At 56.4% G+C, this 23,882-nt stretch overlaps 1 protein-coding gene across 2 annotated transcripts in view; it reads right to left on the reverse strand.

The window, feature by feature from the left end:
- EEIG1 (estrogen-induced osteoclastogenesis regulator 1) overlaps positions 1-23,882 on the reverse strand; it is a 34,925-nt gene that overhangs the window by 10,019 nt on the left and 1,024 nt on the right. For both annotated transcript variants that reach the window (XM_020874865.2, XM_070453468.1), the window contains exons 2-3: positions 2,015-2,135; positions 1,793-1,822 (exon numbers count right to left, since the gene is read on the reverse strand). In XM_020874865.2, the coding sequence (XP_020730524.1) occupies positions 1,793-1,822; positions 2,015-2,135 (151 nt within the window). The remainder of the gene's footprint in view (positions 1-1,792; positions 1,823-2,014; positions 2,136-23,882) is intronic.

Genomic DNA, 23,882 nt, shown 5'->3' on the forward strand with positions numbered 1-23,882 from the left:
ACAAATCAGGCTAAGCGGGGACCTTCATTGAGCACCTGCTGCATGCAAGTCTCTACTGCAGAGTGTAGGGTACATGCTTCAGACCCAGAAACTAAGGCTCAGAGCGGGCAAGTGACCTGCTCAGGGGCTCACACACCTTAGCAAACAGAGCCAGGACTGAAATGAGGCCTGATCAGTGTCAGATCTCACCACCTTTCTGGGCCTCAGCTTCTTCCTCTGATTAAGGGAACCAGAGCCTGTGGTGGGGCTTCCCAGGTGGTCCAGTGGTAAAAACCCACCTTTCAATACAGGAGACCTTAAGAGACATGGGTTCAATCCCTGGGTGGGGAGGATCCCCTGGAGGAGGGCATGGCAACCCACTCCAGTATTCTTGCCTGGAGAATCCCATGGACAGAGGAGGCTGGTGGGCTACAATCTGTGGGGCTACAAAGAGTTGGACATGACTGAAACGACTTAGCACGCACACACGAGCCTGTGACAGGAGGGAAGGGCCTGGGAGGTCTGACAGGTGACACAGCAGGTTTGTGGGAGGAGGGGGTGGGAGGTGGGTGCTCCCGCTGTTTGCTGAGCATTTCTTCCCTGGCTGTCCTTCACCCACGTGCGTCACCAGGAGGAGAAGTCTCCACTCTAAGAGCACCTTCCGCACCCTGGTTCTAGCCACCCTGCCCTCTGCTTCTGGGCAGGGTGTCGGCGCCCGGGACAGGGCGCAGGGCATGGCCGTGTCCACTGAACTTCCTGAGCTCTGGTCGGTGAGAAGGGACCCACCCCGCTTATCACCTGCCTCAGGCTCCCCACGCAGGGTGAGGTGAGACAAAGGCATGTCCCCTCTGGACTGACTGAGCCCACCTCCCTGCTGCTGGGCACCTCCCTGGGCCCCAGAGGGTGGGCAAGAGGCCCCACGAGAAGCAGGGCACAGGGCAGAGCAGGCTGACTCAAAGCCAGAGGTAACCCTTCCAGAGCCATCTTCCCCCACCTTCCCCAGTAGAAAAGGCTTTAAACAGGAAGGTCTGAAATGTCTGTGGGCGAGAGGAAACCTGCCCACCACACAAATGTGCAGCTGCTGGGGTGACTGAGCCCCCTTCACCAAGCCAGACGAGGGGACCCTCCACTGTTAGAAAGCAAAAGGAAACTTGTGATGACACAAAAACATGCCCATGCTGTACTGGGTAGTTAAAAAAAAAAAAAAAAAAACAGGTTTCAGAATCTGTAGGACAAGTCCCTCTTGTGAATTTAAAAATCCTATCACTTGCGTGTGCTTAGGTACACCCATGGGGGCTCCTCATCTGATCCGCTAAACTACATGCACATGTTTTATTAACTGCTCTGATTGAGATAGTTCATGCATTTTTCTTCTTGTTCTTTTCTAAAGTATTTATTTATTTATTTGGCTTTACTGGGTTAGTTGAGGCATGTGGGATCCAGTTCCCTGACTAGGGATCGAACCTGGGCCCCTTGCATTGGGAGTGTGGAGTCTCAGCCACTGGACCATCAGGGAGGTCCCCCGATTCATGCATTTTTGTTTTCTTAAGAGGTCTGGAAGGGTGTGAGGAGGAGGCCGAGGGAAGCACATGGTGGGAAGCCCTCTACAATCTGTGCTGTAATAAGCATCTTCTGCCTTTACATTAAACACAGGGGCTATCAATAAAGATATCTCAAAAAAATAATACATCTCATAGAGGGCAGGGCGTCTTCTGTTTGGGTAAGAGAGGTGGCTGGAGGTTCTTCTTAGAGCTTCCCTCATGCCTGTCCCATCCCGTCCCACCCCACTGCCCCTTCACCTGGCCTGGCTTACCTTGGAATAAGCCTTCCCACCTTTTAGCTCCTGCAAGGGAAACAGACACGGCGATCAGGATGGCTAGGGAGTCCCAGCAACCTCATGGGTCTTCCCAATCCTCTCTGCCCCACTCCCCATCTGACCCCCAGGGGAGGAGGACAGGAAATGAGGTAGCTTGACTCAGTGGATGGGCCCAGAGCCACCAGCCTGGTGGTCCTGGCAGCCCCCTGCCAGCCTCACCTTGCGCACCGACACACGGAAGATGCAGGGGTCAAGCAGGCCAGTGGCCGGGTTGGCGCTCATCTTACACACGAAGGTGAACCTCTTCCGCCACCGCACGCAGTTCTCCTGCACCTCCTCCCTGCGGGCACAAGGAGTGGGGGGTCCACGTTTAGGGAGGTGAGGGCCCTGCCCACATGCGGGGATGGGCAGGGGGAGCTCTCACTTTTCACTTTGTATCACAAAGTGACTGCAGTTTCATAACAAGAATCTGCTTGTGGAAGTGTGATAAAAACAACAACAAAAACAAGATAAAAAATGAAAAAAAAAAAAAAAACACCACAAGGTGAGCGAGGGTGAGAGCAGGCTGGCGGGGGTAGGATGGGGGCAGCCGTGTGTTTCCAGCACTGCCTGCCCGCCAGCCCCCACCTTGTTCTGGGGCCTCCGACAGCTCCTTCAGCTGCCATGTTGCCCCTCCCGCTGGACTGCGGCTGGCCATCTCGAGTGAGCCTCACAAAGGTGTTCCCGGGATGGACTGCCAGCCCTTTTCACAGATGAAGAAACTGAGGCTAGATAAACTGCCCAGCATCACCCAGCCAGGAGACAGCTGTGCCCTCAGTCCAGTGCTGCCCGGCTCCAGAGCCCCCTTCTTTACCAGCAGTAACAGTGATGATAAGAGCAATGACAGCAACAATAGCAAACACTCACACCACGCTTCGTATGTGCCGGACACCACCCAAAGCCATCGGAGCCTGCTCCAAGCGCTGGCGATCCATGGTCATGCTAACCCTCCCAGCAACTGTCTGCAGCAGCTACTTTCAGTAGTCCAAGCCCACATGCAAAGAAAATGGGACCTCTGGGGCTAAGACCTCGGCCGGAGGCCCACCACGAGCAGAGCAGAACAGGGACTCGAACCCAAGCAGCCGGACTCTGTGCCATAGGTGTGTCTTCCCCACTGGGTTGGGGGCAGCAGGGGACAAGCTGGCTTTCCAGCCCCTGGAGCTCCTCCTGGACCTGTGGAGCATGACCAAGCCCCACTCCCAGTTCAGCACCCCCTGCCCCCCACCACTGGGGAGGTGCCTTGTGCCCTGGGGGTGAATGGGGGCCGACAGAAGCAGTTCCCCCAGCCTCTTCAGCTGCGGCGGCCCTGGAGGTGGAAGTCGGGGGTGCAAGTGGTTATGACTTCTCACGTGAAGGAGATGAGGTTTCCCCCTGCCCCCGCAGGGCAGGATGTGCTCAGGAAGGGAGGGGCCCACGTGAGAGACATTATCTCCAGCCTCATCCCACCGAACAGGAACGGCCCAGCGGACAGCTGAGGAAGTGACCACTCCACCCACTGGAGACCGGAGGGTTAATGGCCAGATTGGGGCCTGAGGGCGGAGGGTCAGCCACAGGTTGAGCATCTCCTGAACACTTGCTTCCCCCGGCAACTCTGGAAGGGGACGGACTCTGTCCCTCCCCTTTTATACAGTTGAGGGTACTGAAGCTCCCAGAGACCACCCAAAGTCACACCCCCCCAGAGACAGGCAAAGCAGGATCTGAGCTCAGGACTGGCCAATCACAGGGTCAGGGCGCCCAGCCATCGTCCTGGTTCACGGGTCAGCGGCTCGGGAGAGGCTGGCACGTGGAACCCACGAGGGTCATAGAGCCAGCTGCAACATGCTTGTTCCCCGAGGCATCTATCTGGACTCTGAGTCCCAAGTCCAGGCCGGGTGCTGGACCCTGCAGTGGACTGGAGTCACAGACTTGACATTTTAGTCATCCCAGTGATGACTCAGCATCACCAGGACAGGGCAGGGGGAGTGGTGAGTCAGGGACAGTTACTAGCTGCAGAGAGATAGCACTCAGGCGCAGACCCGAGGGCAGAGGAGGGGAGTAGCCAGTGGGGGAGACAGTTCCCAGCAGAGGGAACCGCACGAGTGGGAAACAGACACACTCTTGGGTTCTCGGCCAATGAAGGCCCCGAGCCAAGCCTCTATGAGGAACTCCCTTCTCGCCCCACGAGGCTTTGTGGATGGGACCAAGGCTTCCTCACGTCCTGCCAGGGCTGTGATGGAAGCAACACGACTCGGTCAGGCAGACCCGGGCTCAGAACCATACACTGTGCAGCTCAGGCTGAGGCCCAACCTCTGCATCGGCATCAGTGAAACCGGCACAGAGCCACTCATCGCGGGCCCCTGAGAGCATTCAGGGAGGTGCGCCCGGCAAGAGCCAGGCCTCGGGAGGCCCGAGACAGGTCTTATCTGATGAAGACGCTGGAGCTGAGGGGCACTCAATCACCAAGATGCTCTGACCTCGTTAGGAGCGTGAGCTCCAGCAACCCCAGCAGACTGGGGACAGACAGAAAAGGTCAGGGCTCGAGAGGAGGGGGAGAGGAAGGGAGAGTTCCCAACCCCCTGGCGGACATGGGGCAGGAAGCAGGTGCCCCAGGAGAGGCGGCAGTCCCAGGCCGGAGCACCATCTGACCCAGCCGTGGTGGGCCCCCTTCATTCATCAAATGATTGAGTACCAGCTGTGTGCCAGTCCCTGTTCTGTGCACTGGGACCACAGCAGTGACGAGCTTACATTTCGCTGGAAAGAAGAATTACAACTACCTCTACTGGTAGATGACTTGATCTGGTATGCAGAAAATCCTAAGGAAGCCACTACCTATTAGAATACACCAGTTCAGCCAGGTTGTAGAATACAAGGTTAATATATAAATATCAGTGACCTCCTGTATACTAGTGGACATCCACAATGAAATGAAACAATTTCATTTACAATAGTGTCAGAAAGAATAAATTTAACAAAAGAAGTACAAAACATATGCTCTGCAAAACTACAAACTATTAATACCTTGCTGAAAGAAATTCAAGAATATCTAAGTAAATGGAAAGACATCCCATAGTCGTGGACAGAAAGATTTAATCTTGTTAAGATGACAGTACTCCCAAATTGGTCTAAAAATTCAATACAATCTCTATCAAAATCTCAGCTGACTTTGCCACCAAAAATTGAAAAGTTGATCCTAAACCTTAGAAACTCAAGGGACCAGAATAATCAAAACAATCTAGAACATACATAAAGGATTCACATGTCTTGACTGCAAAAATTCTACAAAGCTACAAATTAAGAAAGTAAGGTTTTGGCATAAGGACAGATACAAAGACCCAAGGAATAGAATTGAGAGTCCAGAAACAAATCTTTACATTTATGGTAAATTAATTTTAACAAAGGTACAAATGGGGGAGAGAATAGCCTTTTTAACAAAAGTTGCTGGGACAACTGGATAATCACATTCAAAAGAATGAAGTAGAACCCATTTTTCACCCCATGTACAATAATTAACTCAAAATGAATCAAAGGCGTAAGTTGAAGAGCAAAAAACTATAAAATTCTTAGAAGAAAACAGGGGTAATGCTTCATGATCTGTGATGAGGCAACAGTTTCTTAGATATGACACCAAAAGTGCAAGCAGTAAGATAAAAATATAGATATACCGAACTTCATAAAAATTTAAAAATTCTGTGATTCAAAGAACACCATCAAAAAAGTGTAAAGACAGCCCACAGAACAAGAGAAAATATTTGCAAATCATATATATAAGGGACTTGCAGCTAGAGTATATAAAGAGCTCTTACAACTCAAAAATAAAGACAAATAACCCAATTTAAAAATAGGCAGATAATCTGAACAGACATTTCTCCAAAGAAGATATACAAATGGCCAATAAACACACGAGAAGATGTTCAACATCAGTAACTATCAGGAAAACACAAATCAAAACTGTAACAAGCGACCACTTCACACCCACTAGAACAGCTATAATCAAGGAGGATAATAACAAGTGTTGATAAGGATGTGGAGAAACTGGAACACTCAGTGCACTGCTGGCAGAAATATAAAATGGTCCATCTGCTTTGGAAAACAGTCTGGCAGTTCCTCAAGAGGTTAAACTAGAGTTACCATATGACTCAGCAATTTTACTCCTAGATATAAAGCCAAGAGAAATGAAACACATGTCCATACAAAAATTTGTACACAGCAGCATTATTCATAATAGCCAAAAAAAGTGAAAGCAAACCAGATGTCCATCAACTGGTGAATAGATACTTAAAGTGTGATATATCCAAACAATCGAACATTATTCAGCAGTCCAAAGAGCACCTAAACATGCTACAGTGTTAACTAACCTTGAAAATACCCTGCTTAGTGAGAGAGGCCAGTCACAAAGAGTATACCTTGTATGATTCAGTTTCTAAGAAATGTCCAGAAGAGGCAAACCTATAAGAGGCAGAAAGACTGATGATTGCCAGGAGATGGGGGAGTTGGGGGAAAAAAATGGGAATAACTGCTAATGGGTATGGAGTTTCTTTTTAGCGTGATGAAAACATTCTAAACTTGGCTGTGGTGACAGTCACAACTCTGTGAATATACTAAAAACTTTAAATGGGTGAACTGTGTGGTTTGTGAATTGCAGCTCAAAGAACAGTTACCAAAAAAACAAAAGCTTGGTAGTTCAGAGAGGACAATGGAGCACAGAGAACAGTGACAGTGGGTAGGGAGTACCGGACGGAGATGAGAGGGGGAGCTGCTCCTTTGGACAGGTGGGCAGGGAAAGCCCTGTGGCAGTGATGTCTGATCAAGGTCTGGAGTGAAGTGAGGGTGTGGGCTGAGCAAAGACTGGCGGGAAGAGCCGTCCTGATGCATGAACAGCAAGTGCAAAGGCCCTGAGGTAGAAACAAGCTTGGCCAATGGAGAAGTGGCTGGGGGTTCAGGGGCTGAATGGGACTGGGGAGCGGAGCAGAGGGGATGAGGCAGTGGAGGGAGCAGGGTCAGGTCCCGCTGGACCGTGGTGAGAACCCTTGAGCCTTCCCTCTGACAGTGCCTCGGTCTTGCCATGATGGATTCCGGGCTGAGGGCCTCAGCCTGGAGGAGGTGGGTGGAGAGGCACAAAGACTAGAACATTTCCCATCGGGCAGAGGCCCCAAGCCCGAAAGCAGGGAAAGCGAGGGGGCAGCAGGGATGCCAGAGCAGACCCTCAGACCTCCGCCTGCCCCTCCACTGGCCTGAGCCAGCCCAGGAGTGGCAGCAGCTGCTGCAGGCTGAGGAGGAAGCTCACAGTGCCAGGCGTGTTGAAACACCCAGAGGAATCAGGATTAGTGTCTGGGAAAGAAAGCCGGTCTCGAATTGTGCATTCTCTCCCTTCCCCTTTGTGAGTCTGCCATGGTTCCTGCAGGCCTGGCCAGAGAAAGGCTCGGGTTACAGGCGGCTTCCTCTCCTGCTGTGGGAAGGTGGGCCGGGGCAGGGCTCACTCGTGTTTCCACAGGGCTCTAAGTACACACGATTAAGTCCCGCCACTCCCACGGGAGGAAGCGTGGAGCCTCACCCTGGCACAACCCAGGAGGTCAGGCAAGGATGAAACAAGCGCCCAGCAGCGGCCATTCCCTGAGGGCCTACTGCGTGCCGCCCAGAACCCTTCAGCACTAGGAGCTGGCTGTTACGGTGGCCCACTTCACAGATGAGGAAAATGAGGCTCGGAAAGGCTGAGAAACCCAGTCACAGAGCGGTGAGGAGCGGAGCTCGGTCTCAACTCAGGGCCCATCTGTGTCCAGGGCCAGGGAGGGCACACCCGGGACCCAGCCCTGCAGATGCCTCCAGGGCCCTCTGGAGAGAGGGAGCCAGGACCTCCAGCCAGGTGGCCTGGGGTCCCAGGCACAGGCAAGGGATAATGGGGGGAGATGAATACAGACCCAGGGTGGGGATGGGGGCATTCATTTAAAAAAAAAAGCAAGAATTAAGATGCCAAGTAGACGACCAGGAACCCTAGGTGGGAGCTGACTTTAGCCAGGTTTGAAGGAAATCTCAGGGCTTGATTCACTGAAGAAGAAACTTATGAAGCACTTACTAGGTGTCAAGTACTGCTGAAGAAACCAGGAACATAAACAGTGAACAAAAAAAAAAAATTCTGCCTTCAAGGGGCTTATAGTCTGGCAGTAGGTAGGAGACAGACAAAATGAGGTAAAAACACAGCAGATGGTAGGAAGTGCTGTGTAGGAAGGAGCTTGAGGGCAAGATGGCCAGGAGAGGTGTTGATGGGAAGGGCACACCTGAGCAAAGAGCTGAAGGAGGTGACAGTGTGATGACGATGCGGACACCTGGGGGAAGAACAATCAGGCGTGAGGAACAGTCAGTGCGAAGGCCCTGAGGTGGGGGTCTGCCTGGCATGTTTAGGTAGGGGCAGGTAGGCCACGGGCCAAGAAGGCACCGTGGAGAATAGCCCCCAGGAATAGCAAGGGCCCCCGCTTCGGGGCTGCCAAGGGCCCTGAAGGTGACCCAGATGCTGAAAGCTGAGCACCGCCTGACACCAGCCATGAGTCGATGGACTGTGGCCCAAGGGGCGGGGGCTGGGATGGGGCCTGTGCGGGCAATGTGGATCTCCGGACACATTCCTGACTCCCCAGGTGCTGTGAGCAGGATAGGGGGAAACAGGGAGAGAGTGAAAAAATTACAAGTGAGCCTCTGTGACAAAAAATCATCCAGAAGATGCTCATTAAGAACACACAGGGCTGGGAGGCTTCCCTGGTGGTCCACTGGCTAAGACCCCACACTCCCAATGCAGGGGGCCTGGGTTCGATCCCTGGTCGGAGAACTAGATCCCACGTGCCACAACTAAGAGTTCCAGGGCTGCAGCTAAGATCCAGTGCAATCAAATAAATTTTAAAAAGGAGAAAAATAACACACACACAGGACTGCGTATCCACTCCCCCACCCCGCTTCCCCTGCTAATGTGGCTTAGAACAGGCTGAGAACTGGAATGTAAAGATGACGGCACCAAACCCAAAGAGGACACCGTCGAGAGCCTTAGGCTGCGGGTTCCCAAGCCAAGTGGCCCGCTCCACCTGCAAAGGGGCAGGAAGGGACAGTGGCTGAGGGAAGGAGGGAGCTCGGGGTGGGTCTGGCTAAGGTGGGGTGAGGGACTGCAGGGCCACTGTCTTCATGTCTCTCCGAGAATTGTTTCTGTAGTTGAAATTGAAAAATGAGAAAAGCGTCTGAGGTTAGAAAAAACAGTGAAAGTGTTAGTCGTTCAGTTGTGTCCACCTCGGTGACCCCATGGACTACAGCCCACCAGGCTCCTCTCTCCATGGGATTCTCCAGGCAGGAATACTGGAGTGGGTAGCCATTCCGTTCTCCAGGGGATCTTTCCAACCCAGGGATCGAACGTGGGTCTACTACATTGCAGGCAGATACCTTTCCGTGTCTGACTACCAGGGAAGCCCTGTGAGGTTACAAGGGCTGGTCAAAAGCCAAAAGGATCTGAATGCCCACCTACCTGATTCAAGGCCTGGGCCCACACTCGCCCCCCCAACAGGACCGGGCAGCCCCTTGTAAGAGACGAAGATGGACCCGAACCTCCCTCGCCTGGGGTTTCAGGGTTTGAGTCCACACTGCCAGAGACAGGTAATTACAGAGACTGGGTTTGCAGGCGAGTTTCGTTTTTAGCTTTAAGATATACAATTAGACATCCAAACCCCAGAAAGGCAGGGCGAGGCCTCTCCACCCACCGCAGCCTGCCGGTGGCCCTCGCAGCGACAGAATTCAGCTATTTCTGGGCTGTCCTGAAATAGAGCAGAGCACCCTACTGGGCTGGTGTCTCCCTCAGAGCTCCCCTGGCCCCAGATCCTCACCAGGGCCTCTCTTCTTATGCCTCCACAAAGCCTCCCTGTGGGCACCAGCTCGATGCCAGGCCTGCACGGGCAGGGGGTACACAACCAGAGCAGACATCCTCAGGAGCCCCCAGCTCACTGGGGAGACACACAAAAGTCAAGTGAAAGTCACTCAGTCGTGTCCGACTCTTTGTGACCCCATGGACTATAGAGTCCGTGGAATTCTCCAGGCCAGAATACTGGAGTGGGTAGCTTTTCCCTTCTCTAGGGGATCTTCCCAACCAACCCAAGTCTCCTGCGTTGAAGACAGATTCTTTACCAGTTGAGTCAAAAGGAAGCCCAATTACACAAACAGTGACCTGACAACTGCTGTCAAGGGAAGCTTGACAGGAAGGGAAGGGGCTGTGAGCGAGGTGAAGAGACCGGGGGCCTCAGTGGGTCGGCGGCAGGGACCCCACAGCTGGGACCTCAAGGCTGTGGCTGGCTTGACAAAGACGCGGGGAGATGGGCCAGGCGGTGGGAAGAGCCCAGGATGACCCGGAAGGAAGGAGGCTGGGGAGGGGGGCGGGCAGGACGAGGCAGGGGAGGGCGAGGTGCATGAGTGACCGGGAGGCCCGTCACCGGGACTGCATCTGTGAAAGGGTGATCCCGCCCACCGTGAGGGGCTGTCCGGTGACCCACTGGGCCATGTCCAGCTAGCTCCTTTCTCCTCTGCTCAGCCCGAGGGGGGATACAAAGAATTCTGCCAATGCGGGGTGGGGGTGTGGTGACTACATCATCCTAGCATCTGTCCCACTGTGTATCAGGGACTGAGAGAAAGGCAGCTGACCACCTTTGCGGCCCCACACAGACGGGGGTGCAGGGCATCTATCGACCAGCACTGCCTCCCTGGAACTCATGACAGAGCCACACAGAGCAAGACTCTCATTTGAGAACATCCTCCTGCCTCCAGGCTCATCTTTAATCAGCAGTAAACCCAGCCCCCTCATTGAGCCTGTTCTACAGGACACATGTTTCATATACATGGTCATCGTCTTCTATCACAATCCTAGGAGGTATGTGCCAGTGTTGGTCCCATTTTACAGATGAAGAAACAGAGGTTCAGGAAGGGACAGAACAAGCCCAACCAAGGCTGGAGAGAATAGGGTCAGAGGCTGACCCAAGGCCACCCCTTCACCTCTTCCCCGTGTTGTTGCCCCTCAAAAGCAGGAAGGAAAGTGGACACCTGGGTGGAGCAAATGCTTCTTCCCAGGCTCCCAGCAACTGAAAGGCCGGGAAGTAAAGCACCATCCTTAGCCTTTCAGATGGAGAAATCTGGGGCTCCCAGCAAGAGACGCCATCCCCCCAGCCAGAGTCTGGGTTCTGTGGTTACCCAAGGGTGGCTCACTGGCACATCCCTAGCTCCTGGCCCAGACAAGCCTCACTGCCCAGAAAATGTAAGATCTCAGAGCTTTAGCACTGCTCCCAGTCTCCATCAAGCAGGTGACAAGGGGTCAGTGCCACGGGGGCCACCTCCTGGCCTCAGGCTGATTACAGCCCGCGGGCTGTCGCATCTACAGGGTCCCTGCAGATAGGGACAAAGTGGGGCCATCTGGGGTGAAGGCACAGCATAGACCACAGGAGTCTCAGAGCAGGCAAGTTGAGAGGGTCTCAGTGGGGGGGGCCCATGGAAGGGCTCCAGCCTGACCCAACCTCAGTCCCTCACCTTCCCAGCGGCCTGGCTGCAAGCATTTGTCTGTTTTGTGCCCAGCAGAGAGCCGAGCAGCTCAACCATGGTCACGGTCTAGAAGTGGGGGTGCCGGGGCCTGGGAGGACACAGCATCTTAGACTCTAATCAACATTGGAAAACAAAACTGTCACAAACGAAGATTCCCAGGCGCTGCCAGAACTAGACTCTGTCATGGTAGGGTTTCTCCACTTCAGCACTCTGGACATTTGAAACCATTGTTTTTTCTGTTTTTTTTTTTTTTTTGTTGTTGTTTTTTTTGGGGGGGGGGGTGGGGGCGGCGGTGTCCTGTGCATCACAGGACATTTAGCAGCATCCTACCACGAGCACAAGTCCAGCTGTGACAACCAAGTATGTCCCTAGATGCTGTCAACTGTCCGGGGGCAAAGACATCCCTGGTTAAGAACCACTGCTGCAGATCCTGGACTGGACTTTTGAAGAGCTCCCAGGTTAATTCTGAGGCAGGAGTTGGGCACCCAGCTAAGAGAGGGCATGGTCTATAAGCACTGGGTGGGACCCCGGGGACTCCCGGCTCCACTGCGCTCCTGCGTTCCTGGGAGGGCCAGTCCCTCCCTTTCTGCCCCTAGGACAAGAGATAAGCAGAGCAAGGCTCCAACCTGTGAATCCCTCCCTGCCCCCCACCCCAGGCAGTCACCAAATCCCGAGTGCACCTCCCAGCCACGTGGGCTCCGGGATCTCCCATCCTTGGCTGGTTTCAGGAGGAGCAGCGAGTGATCCCAGTGATGCAATCAAGGTTCCCGGCTGATGAAGCCCAGCCCCGGGCCAGGGGAGGCAAGAGTCTCATAAGGAAACGATTTAAATTGACAACATCTGCCTGTGCTTCCCTGAAGAGCAGCGAGTCCAGCCGCCTGGGGAGGGGCCCACCCCAGGGAGCGGACGAGGCGTCCGTCCAGGGGCTGCAGGGCGGTGGAGCCTCCATTCCAGTGACGTGGCCCACGCGGCAGCCAGGCAGCATCTGGCTCCTGCCAGCAATCCAGGGCCTCGCGCGGGGTAAGCAGCTTGTTGTGGTTCTGACATGGCCAGCCCCTCCTCTTGGGATGCAGAGAGGCAGCAAGAAGTTCCTAGAAGTCGGGCCACTCTGGTGCAGTGAGAAAGCATTAGGGACAGGAGAAAGGATTCTGCAGGCGGACGCCCCTGGCCTCAAATCCTGCTGCTCACCAGCCCGGAAACCTTGAGCTGGATCAAAAAAACCCAAAGTGGGGACTTCCTTGGTGGTCCAGTGGTTAAGAATCAGCCTTGCAAAGCAGAGGACGTGGGTTCGATCCCTGATCTGGGAACTAAGATCTCACGTGCTGTGGAGCAACTAAGCCCAAGCACTTTAACGAAAGATCCCACGAGACCCAGCGTGCGTGTGTGCGTGCGTGCGTGTATGCTCAGTCGTGTCTGACTCTTTGCCACCCTGGGACTGGAGCTCGCCAGGCTCCTCAGTCTATGGGATTTTCCAGGCAAGAACACTGGAGTTGGGGTGCCATTTCCTACTCCAGGAGGATCTTCCCAACCCAGGGATCAAATCCATGTCTCCTGTGTCTTTTGCATTAGCAGGAGGATTCTATACCACTGAGCCACCTGGGAAGCCCGCATGACCTGACGCAGCCAAATAATTAAAACAATTTATAAAACAAAGGGGGCAGGTGCCAGCTTCTCCATTTTACAGACACGGGCATACTGCCTCCCTGCTTTGCCCTCCAGACTTGTCTGTACCCAGAGGCAGGCTCTAGAGGCAGCTGGGCAGCTCCCAAGTGAATGTGCGGGGATGCAATTCTCAGCAGATGCAACAGGCCACTCCCTCTTGCTCTTAGAGCCCAAGAGGACAGCAGGATGTTGGAAGGGATCCAAAGTAAACTTGCTGGCTTTGACCCAGGAATGGTCCAAACCCAGGCACCTGGGTAAAGGTGCACCCCCCCCCCACTAAGTGTGGCCTAGCCCCGCTCGTTTCCGTGGTACTCTGCCTTGTGCCAGGGGCTACTCAAGCATGAGCCCTCTATAGGCACAACCACCACCCACTTCACAAATGAGCAAACGGATACGCAGGGAGTCCACAGGTCACTCAAGAGGTGAGGGGTGAACTGCACCCCCAAGCCCTACCTCAGGAGCCCACCCCTATCCCCTGCCATGCAGGATTGCTGGGAAAATGCTCCCAGACAGAAGAGCTGTTCTCGGGAGCATCGTCAATGTTCCTGTGCTTTGCGGACTGACGCTTCACGAGTCTCAATACTAGAGAAGAGGCAGTCTTGAGACCAGTCTTACCCTAAAGGAGGCATGGCCACACAAGGTCAGAGTGCATGGTCAGTGGGGCATGACCCTGGGCCAAACCTATCAAGCAAGACCTGCTGTTGTTGGGGACCAAACCGCGTCAATCCAGGGTGGAAGGGAGAGCGGGGAAGTGCTCCTGGAGGAGTTCATGTCAGCTTCCTGCCTACTTATCGGGTGCTGAGCCGACAGCTCTCCCTGCCTGACCTGCTGGAGTCCACACCGCAAGCCTGGGAGGTAGGTACCATCGTCCCCACATCACAGGCAGGGAAACTGAGATTCAAGGCACAGAAGCCACCTACCCCAGGTGTGGCCGGGACAGGGCCGTGATCTGGTCTAAACCCACAGCTGTCTGATCTCGGAATCTCAAACCAGGCCCAGGCCCTAGGAATTCAAAGAAGCCACAGCTGAGCTAGGGTAGCAACTTTCCCTTCCCTCAGAAGCCTCAACTGTAAAAAAACAGAGCTAAAGGGTCAGCTATGTGCAGGGGGCGGTTCCCTTCCTGGGCCCAAGATCCCCAGCAGGACCGTTCATAAGACAAGGGTGCAGGAGGCAGACAGACTAGGGTCCAAGGCCAGGATCTGCCCCCCACTGGACACATGACCTCTCTGGACCTCAGTCACTGCTCTGTCTCATGGGTTTGCTAAGAGGCTGAATGGGAGAACAGGGCCTGGCACATACCAAAGGGGGACATGTCCATTACTGTCAGAAGCAACTGAGACAGATGGTCCAGCAGGAAGACCAGGCATGCAGGGCCCCTGATGGAGGCCCTGCTTCCCCACCCCAGGATATGTATGGACCAGGACATTTCCCCAGACCTTGAACCTGGCTCGGACATCCCGGGAGGTGGACTGGCAGGAAGCCCAGGCACACTCAGGCCGCTCCTAGCTGACTCACACCTGGGTGGTGACTGAGTCACCCACAGAAGGGAAGAAACAGCAGGGAGGAATCCCCAACTCTGGAGTCCAGTTCTGTGAAGAGCTGGACTCAAGTGAGTCACAGGGATGTCCCTGTCCTCTGAGCCTCTACCCAGCTCCAGAGCCTTTCCTGAAAGCACCCTCCTCACTACTGCAGACACATTACTCCCCCTTCTGGGTCTAGGTATGGTGAAAATGGAAGGACTTCCCTGGTAGTCCCAGCGGTCAAGACCCTACACTTCCAATCAGGGGACACAGGTACAATCCCTGCTTGGGGAACTAAGATCCCACATGCTGCACACTGTGACCAAAAAAAAAAAGAAGAAAACGTAAGGAAGCTTCTATATCCCCGAGTGCAGGCATCTTGGAGGCAAGGCCTCCATCTGACTCACTGATGCTTCTCACATCCTAAGGATGGCACCTGGCACAGAGGAGGCACTCAGTAGGTCTCTGATGACTAGATCAGTGACATCCACAGTCCGGCTCCCAGTAAGGAGCTTCTTGCACTGAGATTTCCACCTCCAAGAAAGCTGCCTCCAGCTGTGGTCAGGACCTGTGCTATAGCTTTCGGTGGTCATCGAGGGGTCAGAGGTCACCACCACCTCTGGATCTGCCCCTGGGTGGTCCCACTGCTCCTCACCACATTCCCCACGGCTCCCTGGACTTCTGAGGGGAACTGAGGAACAACCAGAGGACACCAGAGTCATGTCTCCTCACAAAACCAGCACAGTCAGACCTGCTTTTGCCAGCCATCTTCCACAGCCCTCTGAAATTGCATCCACGGGTCGGTGGGACCAGGAGGCCCTGACTCATTCCACCTCCTCCCCAGACAGCTGATTTCTCCTGCAGACTCAGGGGCTGACCCTGGGCCAGTCGCTGCCCCTGTCATTTTCAGGAGCATTTCGTCCACACACACATGAACTGAGCACTTGACTACGGGCCAGGCCTGAGCGGGACGCTGGGGACACATCCAGAACAAGCCTGGGCCTTGGTCTTGACTGCATCCAAAATGGGCCAGGCCAGTCTCACCTGGGTCCATGTGATTCCTCTTTGACCAACAGGAAACCCTTAGGAGGTGCAGGAGCCCTGGGTCGGGCCTCCTCTTGCATTCAGGGCAATACCCACTCAAAGGCCCACCCCCAGAGAAGACAGGTATCAGGGCCAGAGAGGCAGGAGTGGCTGATGCCGCCCCTCCCGCCCCATGCTCAGCACTTCCAGGAGAGCTGATGTATCTAATGGTCCTCCCCTGGCTCAGGGGCGCTGGGTCAGGGGCCATGGCTATCTCTGCCACTGCTGGGCCCAGTGCCCAGGGCAGGAGCCTGGCTCTAATTGCAAATGTTTGCTGAAGGGGGTAAAGCACAGGAAGAGAGAAAGAGAAACAATTAAGGGGCAAGAGGGAGCAAGGTGAACCCTTCCTTCCTGCTCCCACCCCTGGATCGCCTCCAATAACAGCCCTGACAGCCACCACTGCCAGCCTTTCCAGGACCCTGACTCGGTGCCGGGGTTTCTGCTGGGTACGTAATGGGGACAGGGGAGGGTGGGTGACCCACTTAATCCAAGCGCCGGGAAGGAGCTCATCACCCCATTTCACAGAAGAGTAAAGCAAGGCTCGGAGAGATCCGGTGGTCTGGCAACCTTGGGAGCCCACCCTCCATCTGAACCACCAAGGCCCACACCCAGCCAACCCTGCCAGGGTTTGCAAGAGGCGGAAGGAAAAATCCCCAGCCCGAGAAGACTGTTGGCAGCTGCCAGGAGGAGTTATGGCTCATAACTGATGCTTATCGGGCTCGGGCAGGGATGGTTCAGGCCACCCAGCCAGAAAGACCCTGGAAAGACCAGAGGATCCCGCCCCCAGGCTCACAGGTGCCTGGCCCGATCAAAGGGGTGGGCGTGTCCAGTCCATTTCTCAAACAGACATGTGCACACGCCGGGGCACAGCTGGCAGGTTCTCACAGCAGTCGTGCGTAATCAGCCGCCTAAGAAGCAGGACTTCACAGGTTCCGGAAGTCCCCTCCAGACATGACCTCCCCCCCGCAACCCAAGCCAGCATCATCCTGACTCCTATCAGGATGGGTGGTTTTAATCAGAATGCTTTTGAACTTTATATAACCGGCGTGGTATGGCACGGCACGCTCTTGGGTCTGGCTTCCTTCCCTCAGTGTTGTTTGCCACACTATCCTTGTTGTGAGTGGCAACGGCTGCTGCATAGCCGGCTGGGAGTTTGGTTTTTAATCATTCCATGATGACAGAGGTGGGAAACCGCTCCTATCAGCTGATGGCCACCCCCCCTCCTGCCACTTGGAGCCCCAAGTGGTCAAGCCCATGACTGTCCCTGGGGGTTCTAAAATACAGCTCGGATTCACGTCTTTCTGTGGCCCCTTGCCCATGGCTCCCCAGACTCCCAAGCCCAGCATCCTGCCTGGGGCGGGGCATGGTGGGGGGCAGGGCAGTAACCCCAGGAGGCAGCATGAGCCCCCTACACCCAGAAGGTGCTCAGGAACTCATCCTGAGGGACTGGGGGTGGGGGCGCTCTTGCAGAGGAAGTGGTGGGAGGTAAGGGCGCCTTTGCGTGCAAGAAGGATCCAGACTTCTGCCTTCCCCAGGGGCCTCCCAGGCGCCGGGCATGCACCGCCTCCCCTCTTGGCAGGTTTAGTCTGGTTTCAGCTGCCCTGTGCCTGGCCCTGTGCTGGGCAGGTAAGCCCTGATCTAGGAAGCCCGCCCACCCCCTTCCTGGGCACCCCCTGCCCTGCTGGATGGAGGAGGAAGCCCAGACTGAGAGGACAAGGCTGTTGTCCGTGGTTACAGAGTCAGAGGGTAGCTGCCGAGGTCCAAGGGCAGACGTCGGGGCAGGGACCAGCCTCCACCTCCTCCCCCTGCTAGGAGCAGCCCCCTCTCCACACCCAACACAACCCTCGGGTGCCCCCAGCTGCCTCTCAATCGCAGCCTCTGAGCCCCAAGGCGGTGCTCAGCTACCCGGTGGGCGGCGAGGGCTGCTCCTGACACACGCTGATACCCCTGGCACCAGGGTGGGGAGGGCCTGGGCTCAGGCAGCTGGCGGTGACTGGCACTCGGTCCAGCGCCATCAGCGCCCACGCTGGTTCAGGGCCAAGGGAGAAATGTCCCAGGTCCATGCCAGCGCCTGCCCTTGGCACATGGCCCCAGGACTGAGATGCAACAGAGACCACGCCGAGTCTGGGGCTGGAGCTAAGAGGCATGGCCCACTGGGGTGCACAAGGTCAAAAGGGGGGCCAGGGAAGGCCTGGCAGGGGAGGGGGCTCTTGGGCTGAGCAGGAGTTTGGCCGTGTAAAGCGGGGAACAGAGTCTGAAGACAGAGCAGCTGCAGAAGCAAACAGCTAGAGGAGTAAGGTGGGGTGAAGTCAGGCAGCCCAGGGACCCTGGCGTCGCCCCCCTGCTCCCCCGGCCCCAGCAAAGTCTGCCCTGGACCTCGGCGGGGAGCAGGCTTCTGTCTCCCAGCGAGGGTCCCACAACTGACTGTGTGGAGGGCCCCTCCCTCCTTCGGCACTTTCTGTGTAGAAGCCCCCCCAAACCCCTAGCCCAGCCCCATCCAGGGGAGCACTCCAGTTCTCCCTGGCTTGGAGCCAAGCCCCCCAAGACAGAGCAGGTTCAAGCCAGCAAAGGCGAGAAAGTACAGAGACCCCACACTGGGGACCCTGAGTTCCAGCATGAGGCCCAGCTTCTTAGACACTTGGGAGCTTACCTGCTCCCAGCCCTCTGGAAGGAACTTCTCCCCATAGCACCCCCAGAACCCAGAGAAAGAGACAGTACCCCAGTCAGTCCTGGCCCCCAGGGCAGTTCCCCGACCAGAGGGACAACTGAGGTGGGTCCATCCAGCCCACCACCTTGACTCAGCTGGGGAGGAGCTGGACCTCTGACGGGCATTATCTCACCGCGTCTCCCAAGAACACTGCGGGCAGGCACCAGCAGCCCGAGGTTGGGGGGCCAAGGCCCGTGCCCAAGGTCGGACGGGCAACAAGCAGCAGAGGAGGACAGGTGTCCTCCCCAGGCCTGTGGGGGGGACAAGCCTCCAGCCCGACCAAACAGGCAGTGCATCCTCTAGCAGGGCTCCTTCCTCCCAACCGTGGACCGGCCATTCCCCATTGACATCTGGGCAGGTGCGGGGGCAGATGGTTTCAGGCCTGCATCTGAGAGCTGTCTGTTCCAAGCCTGGGCGCCAAAAGCACCTTAGAGCAGAGGCTGAGGGTTTGCAACGATCGCCCCAAGCAGACAGCAAGGCCGGGCCACGGGCTGGGCGGCTTTAGGCCTCACCAAGGCCACGAGCGGCACAGTAGTGACCTCACGGAGAGCCGGAAGGCCTGGGGGGGCGGGGGGAAACCCTGGGGTCACAGAGCACACTGAAGCCCTGAGGGCAGGTCTGGTGTCCCCAGAACCCCCAGCACTTGCCAGGCCAGGTGGATAATGAAGAGTGACAGCCCTTGTCCGCAGCCTACATCACTTCCAGGTCTCATTCTAAGTGAATCTGACGTCTCTCCCCTGCTCAGACCTTCCGGGGCTGCGTGATGAGATGAAGATAAATCTATATTGGTTGCCATGGGTGATACACTGCTCATTTCAGCAGCAGGCTAGCGACTGCAGGGTCACCAGGCTGCACACACCGAGTCCCCCAGCTCCCAGGATCCATGGGCAGATAGGCCAGCAGCCCAGGTAGGGCTTCCAGTACACAAGTCAGGACTTCCCAGTATTGAGCAAGCAGAATTCAAAGCCTCTCCAGGCCCTCTGACACACGGTGTGGATGCTGCTGCGAACCCCAGGCCAGACAGGTTCCCAGAACTGAGCTCAACGTGAGGAAGGCCTCAGGGAACAACCCTGGCTCCACAGGACCCAATCACCTCTGGTCAGGGCTCTGCCACTGCCAGGCTGGCAGGCAGGCATGTGGCCGGGGTTGCCAGGGTGGCACCTGCCAATGGTGTGGCCAGCTGGCAGCAGAGGCCAGGCCCCGGGAGCAGACGCCAAGGCCAGGCAGCAGGCTGGACGGCTTCAGGCCTCGTCAAGCACACCAGCCACGGTCTGACCCCAGGAGCCCACAGCCGGCCTGACGCCACGACCTGGCTGCCAGCAAGACGTCGCCACCAGCGCCCGGCTCCTCAGGCCCCAGCTGGCCCACGGAAGACCTCCCACAGGGGCCCCGGGGACCAGGCAGATCACCACCAGGGGCCCAAGGGCATGAGGGGGGTCAGGAGGAGCCCAGAGCAGGCAGCTCACAGAAGAGACAGCTTGGGCCAGATGCTGCCACGTGACACTGTCACCAGATGCACTGATTTAAAAGATTTTTTTTCTTTTTATGCTGTCAAAACCTGTTAGACCCCTGTATAGGGCAACAAAACCCCAGCACAAGCTCCACGAGGGCAAGGACCACGTCCAGCCTGGGGTGGGTGCCCAGTCGACATCTGCCAAGCAGACAGATGACCGAACAGAAAGGCTTCCCAAGCTGGTCCTGGGGGGACCCTTCCCCGGTGGGCCTGGCCGTGAAGTCTCTGTGAGGCCTCCAGGCGCGCTGCCCGCCCCCCACCCCACCACGGGGAGCTCCCCAGGAGCCGGGCTCTCTGCTCCTGGTCACCTTAGAAGCCCGGGTCCAAGAGGGTGCTCAGGAAATGCGGAGTAGGGACCCGGGCCTGCCGGCCTCCTCCTCTGCCCTCCCCACCTGTTCTGTGAAAGGAAGTGGTGGCCCCGCCTACCTCGGGGTCCCACTGCACCCCCACATCCCTGTCCCCTTGGGCCTAAGAGACAGAACCGCGGGTCCAACTCCAGACCAAGAAGTGTGGGAGAGCCGGCTGCGCAGGCCAACAGGTTCAAGAGGCATCTGCGGTCTTTTCCACGGAAGGAGGGCGAGGCCCCGCCAAGGCCGAAGTGTGTGTGTAAAAGACCTGGCTTCCCCGGGCCCGTGGCCTCCAGCTGCAGAGCTGAGCTGTCCAAGGCCCTTCTTCAGACCCCTCCAAATCCCAAGCAACCCTCAGAGAGCCCCCATCCCAGCCTGCTCACGGCCAGGCCTGAGGAAGGAAGGCAGTGTCCGTCTTGTGAGTAGGCCTGCCCCCTTTCAAAAGGTTGCCCCAGTGAAAACCCCACTGAAGAACTCATTGAAAACTGAAAGCAGTCACAGAAGAAAGTACAGGGTGGGAGCCCGCCCAAGTCACGTGTCTGTTTCTTAGACAGCCTGGCACTAAGTCCAGAGCAGGAAGAGCCCCTTGTCTCTCCTTGGCCCAGCCTGCCGCTTCATGCCAAGAGGGGCTCTGAGGCACCCGGGGCAGAGGTCAGGGCCAACCAGAGCTGTGCCATGAGCTCCTCCTACAAGGTCACCCTGAACGAGTGACTTCTCTGCCCCCAGCCTCAGTTTCCCCATCCCCTGGCCCAGGAGGCTCACTCTGCCTGTCCTCTCCGCAGAGGCCTTGCTGTCCAGTAGATCAGCGCCTCCCTCTTGCTCCCTCCCACCACCAGCCACGTGCACAGGGCAGCCGCAGGCCCAGTGCCAGCCGGGCACAGAGACCTTTCAGGATGTTTGGGATTCCTCCTGCCTGAAAGACAGATTGGCTCAAGGCTGGAAGCCTGCGCCCGGCCTGCCCTGGGGAGACCACGACCTGGCCCATGGCTTCCCAGCTCACGAGACTTGGCTGGGACGCATCCCTCCTGGGACCCCTGGGACCCCTGGGAAAGCCTCCCAGATGCCATTCGGATGCATCTGCTTAGAAGGCCTCTGGGCAGAGACCTTGGCAAATGCCCACTGTGCCCCAGTGCCAGCCCGCGCTTGGCACAGAGTTCACAGCAACAACGTCCGCCCCGGTCCCCACCTGCGGCCCCGAGGCCCCTTTTCCTCAGATTTCACCAGATCGAGCCCAGTACCTCGAAGTGATCCCAATTTGGATTTCCCTGTCGCACCCAGCCCACAGGAAAGAACCTCCTTCCAAGGTCTGGCGGCATCACACGGGGCTGCAGCTGCTTCTGGCCCTCGAGCACCAAGGCAGGGTGAGGCCTTGGACCTCCCTACCTTTAAATCACAGCTCTGCCAGTCCCCAGCTAGGTGATGCGGGTCTACCACTTTAGGTCTCTTAACCCCAATTTCCTCATCAACTTAGGGGTGGGATTCAAGGACTCGTGGATCATGCACTCTATGTGTTTAGCGGGTCCCTGGCATCTCACAGTGCACAATCAAAGGCGGCTTAAACCCCAATGATAAAATGGTTATTTTTGCAATTGCATTTCTAGCCAGGTGACCCCTCCGGATGGCCGAGAGGATTAACAGACATGTCATGTGCAAAAACACTCGGCGTGGCACCTGGCACGCAGCACAGAACCTGGTAACCATGAGGATCACAGTTCGTAAGGAGGCCTCAGAGAGGTGAGGCTGGGGAAACAGTGCAATGAACCACCTGTTCTACCTGCTCAAATTGGGTCAGGCTGGAGCTGTGTACCGAGCTGTTGCCATGGCTCCCAACACACAGGGAAACACTCTAAGCTGGGAGGGTGGTTGCTGCAGGAGTGGGGCCTTGGGCCTGCTTCGCCCAGACACCTCCCATGCTGCCACTACCCCCGCTGTCTGGACCACATCGGGGATCCCCAAGGTTGGGGCAGTACGCCGCTCAACCAAGCAGGTCACGTACCCCTGACCCCACCCCAACTCCAAAACAGGGCTTTGGCCCTCCGGGGGGCGGGGGCGGGCTATGAGGAGGGGCTCCCAGGCTGCAGACCAGGGTGTGTGGAAGGGGAGTGGATGGGGTAGGAACCCAGGAACCCTCATCTCCTGGGAAAACGCCAAAGCACCTCTAAGCAGCCTCGGGTCCCAACATGTCTGTTCCCTCCAGCCACACTTGCCCAGCAGCGAACAGGCACCCAGAGCCCACTTCGTGCCTAGCTGTGTGGGGCTCAGTGCCAGCTCTTCCCTCCTCATCCCACTCAGCTTTCATCCAGGGTGAGGGTTGGCAAAGGCTGTCGAGGCTCAGCCGGGTTTAGGGAATCCATGGCCCATGGCCAAGAAGGAAGAAGGGGAGAGAGAGGAGAAATCCAGACGCTGTGGGCTGAGATCTGGAACTTTTCAGACTTTCCCGCCTGAGGGGGCAGGTTTGGGGCAATGGAAAGGCTGACAGGTAGGGTGGCAGGGGCCCCAGGGCCTGGGAAGCCCAGCTGAAACTTTAGCCTGGGGCTGAATACTGACTCCTCAGTAGAATCCAAGACCCTGTCCCCAACCCTCAACTCAGATGAGAGCCCCTCCACTGCTGACTCCAGCCAGTACCCCCAAGATCTAGGAGGGGCCTGGGGCATGGACCCCTCTACCATAGTAACCGCAGCAGCTGCAACGATTTGCCTGGCCAGACGTGGTATATACATTATCCATTCCCCGTCACAATTGTAGCGGTGGGTATGACCTCCCATTTCTCAGAAAAATAAACTTAAGGTGCAAAGGCAGAACACAGTAGTGGCTAAAAGCACATCCTGAGTTTGAATCTGGCCTCTGCTGCCATAACACAGGCAAATCACTCCCTCTCTGAGCCTCAGTTTCCACCTCTATAAAATGGGAATAATCTTACACGGCACACCCCCACCCCCACCACCAACCTCCACTCTGCTCCATGGCATAATCAAGGGGTTAAGTGAGAAGCACTAGTAAAACAGGGTGCAAAGGACCAATAACTTAACTTGCTGGTCCCTGGAATCAGAGAGGTTAGGTAACTTGCCCTAGGTCACCCAGCCAGTGAGGGGCCAACATCCCAGGCCCCAGGTCTGAGCATAGCCCTTTACCAGAAAGGTTGGGCTGCTCTATGTGTGGCCGGCGGGATCACAGGCTCCCAACCCCACAGCAAAGGGCAGCCCTTGTCTGAATTCCTCAGATAAGCAGGCAGCCCCAGCCAGGCGGAGCAGGCCCAAGTGCACAGAGAAGGCGCACTCCACCCCGTTCCACACCATAGATTAAATCTGGGTTAAGCTGTAGGCCTCCTCTCTCTCCTCCCAGCAGAACACTGGACCACCAGATTCATCCAATAGGTCTCCAAACAGGCCAAGTTCAGTCGACAACTGCCTCTTGTGGGGTCCCTGGCAGACCACTTACTTCCTCTTTTTGGGGCCTCAGTTTCTCCATCTGTAACAGGCAACCCCATCTCACAACTATGGGGCAGCCCCAGCTAACTGGGCTCACAAGGAGGCCTGAGGAGCCAAGGGGCAGCCCAGCGAGGGGAACCAATGGATCACAGGCCCTGGGTCAGGCCTGGACCGCGTTCTCTCTGCTGAAACTTCTCCACAACTCAGACTGAGAGACCTGTACTGGGCCCAGAAAGTGGCCAAGCTGAGACTCCAACTCCCAT

This window comes from Odocoileus virginianus, chromosome 2 (assembly GCF_023699985.2).
Source record: "Odocoileus virginianus isolate 20LAN1187 ecotype Illinois chromosome 2, Ovbor_1.2, whole genome shotgun sequence".
Lineage (NCBI taxonomy): Eukaryota > Metazoa > Chordata > Mammalia > Artiodactyla > Cervidae > Odocoileus > Odocoileus virginianus.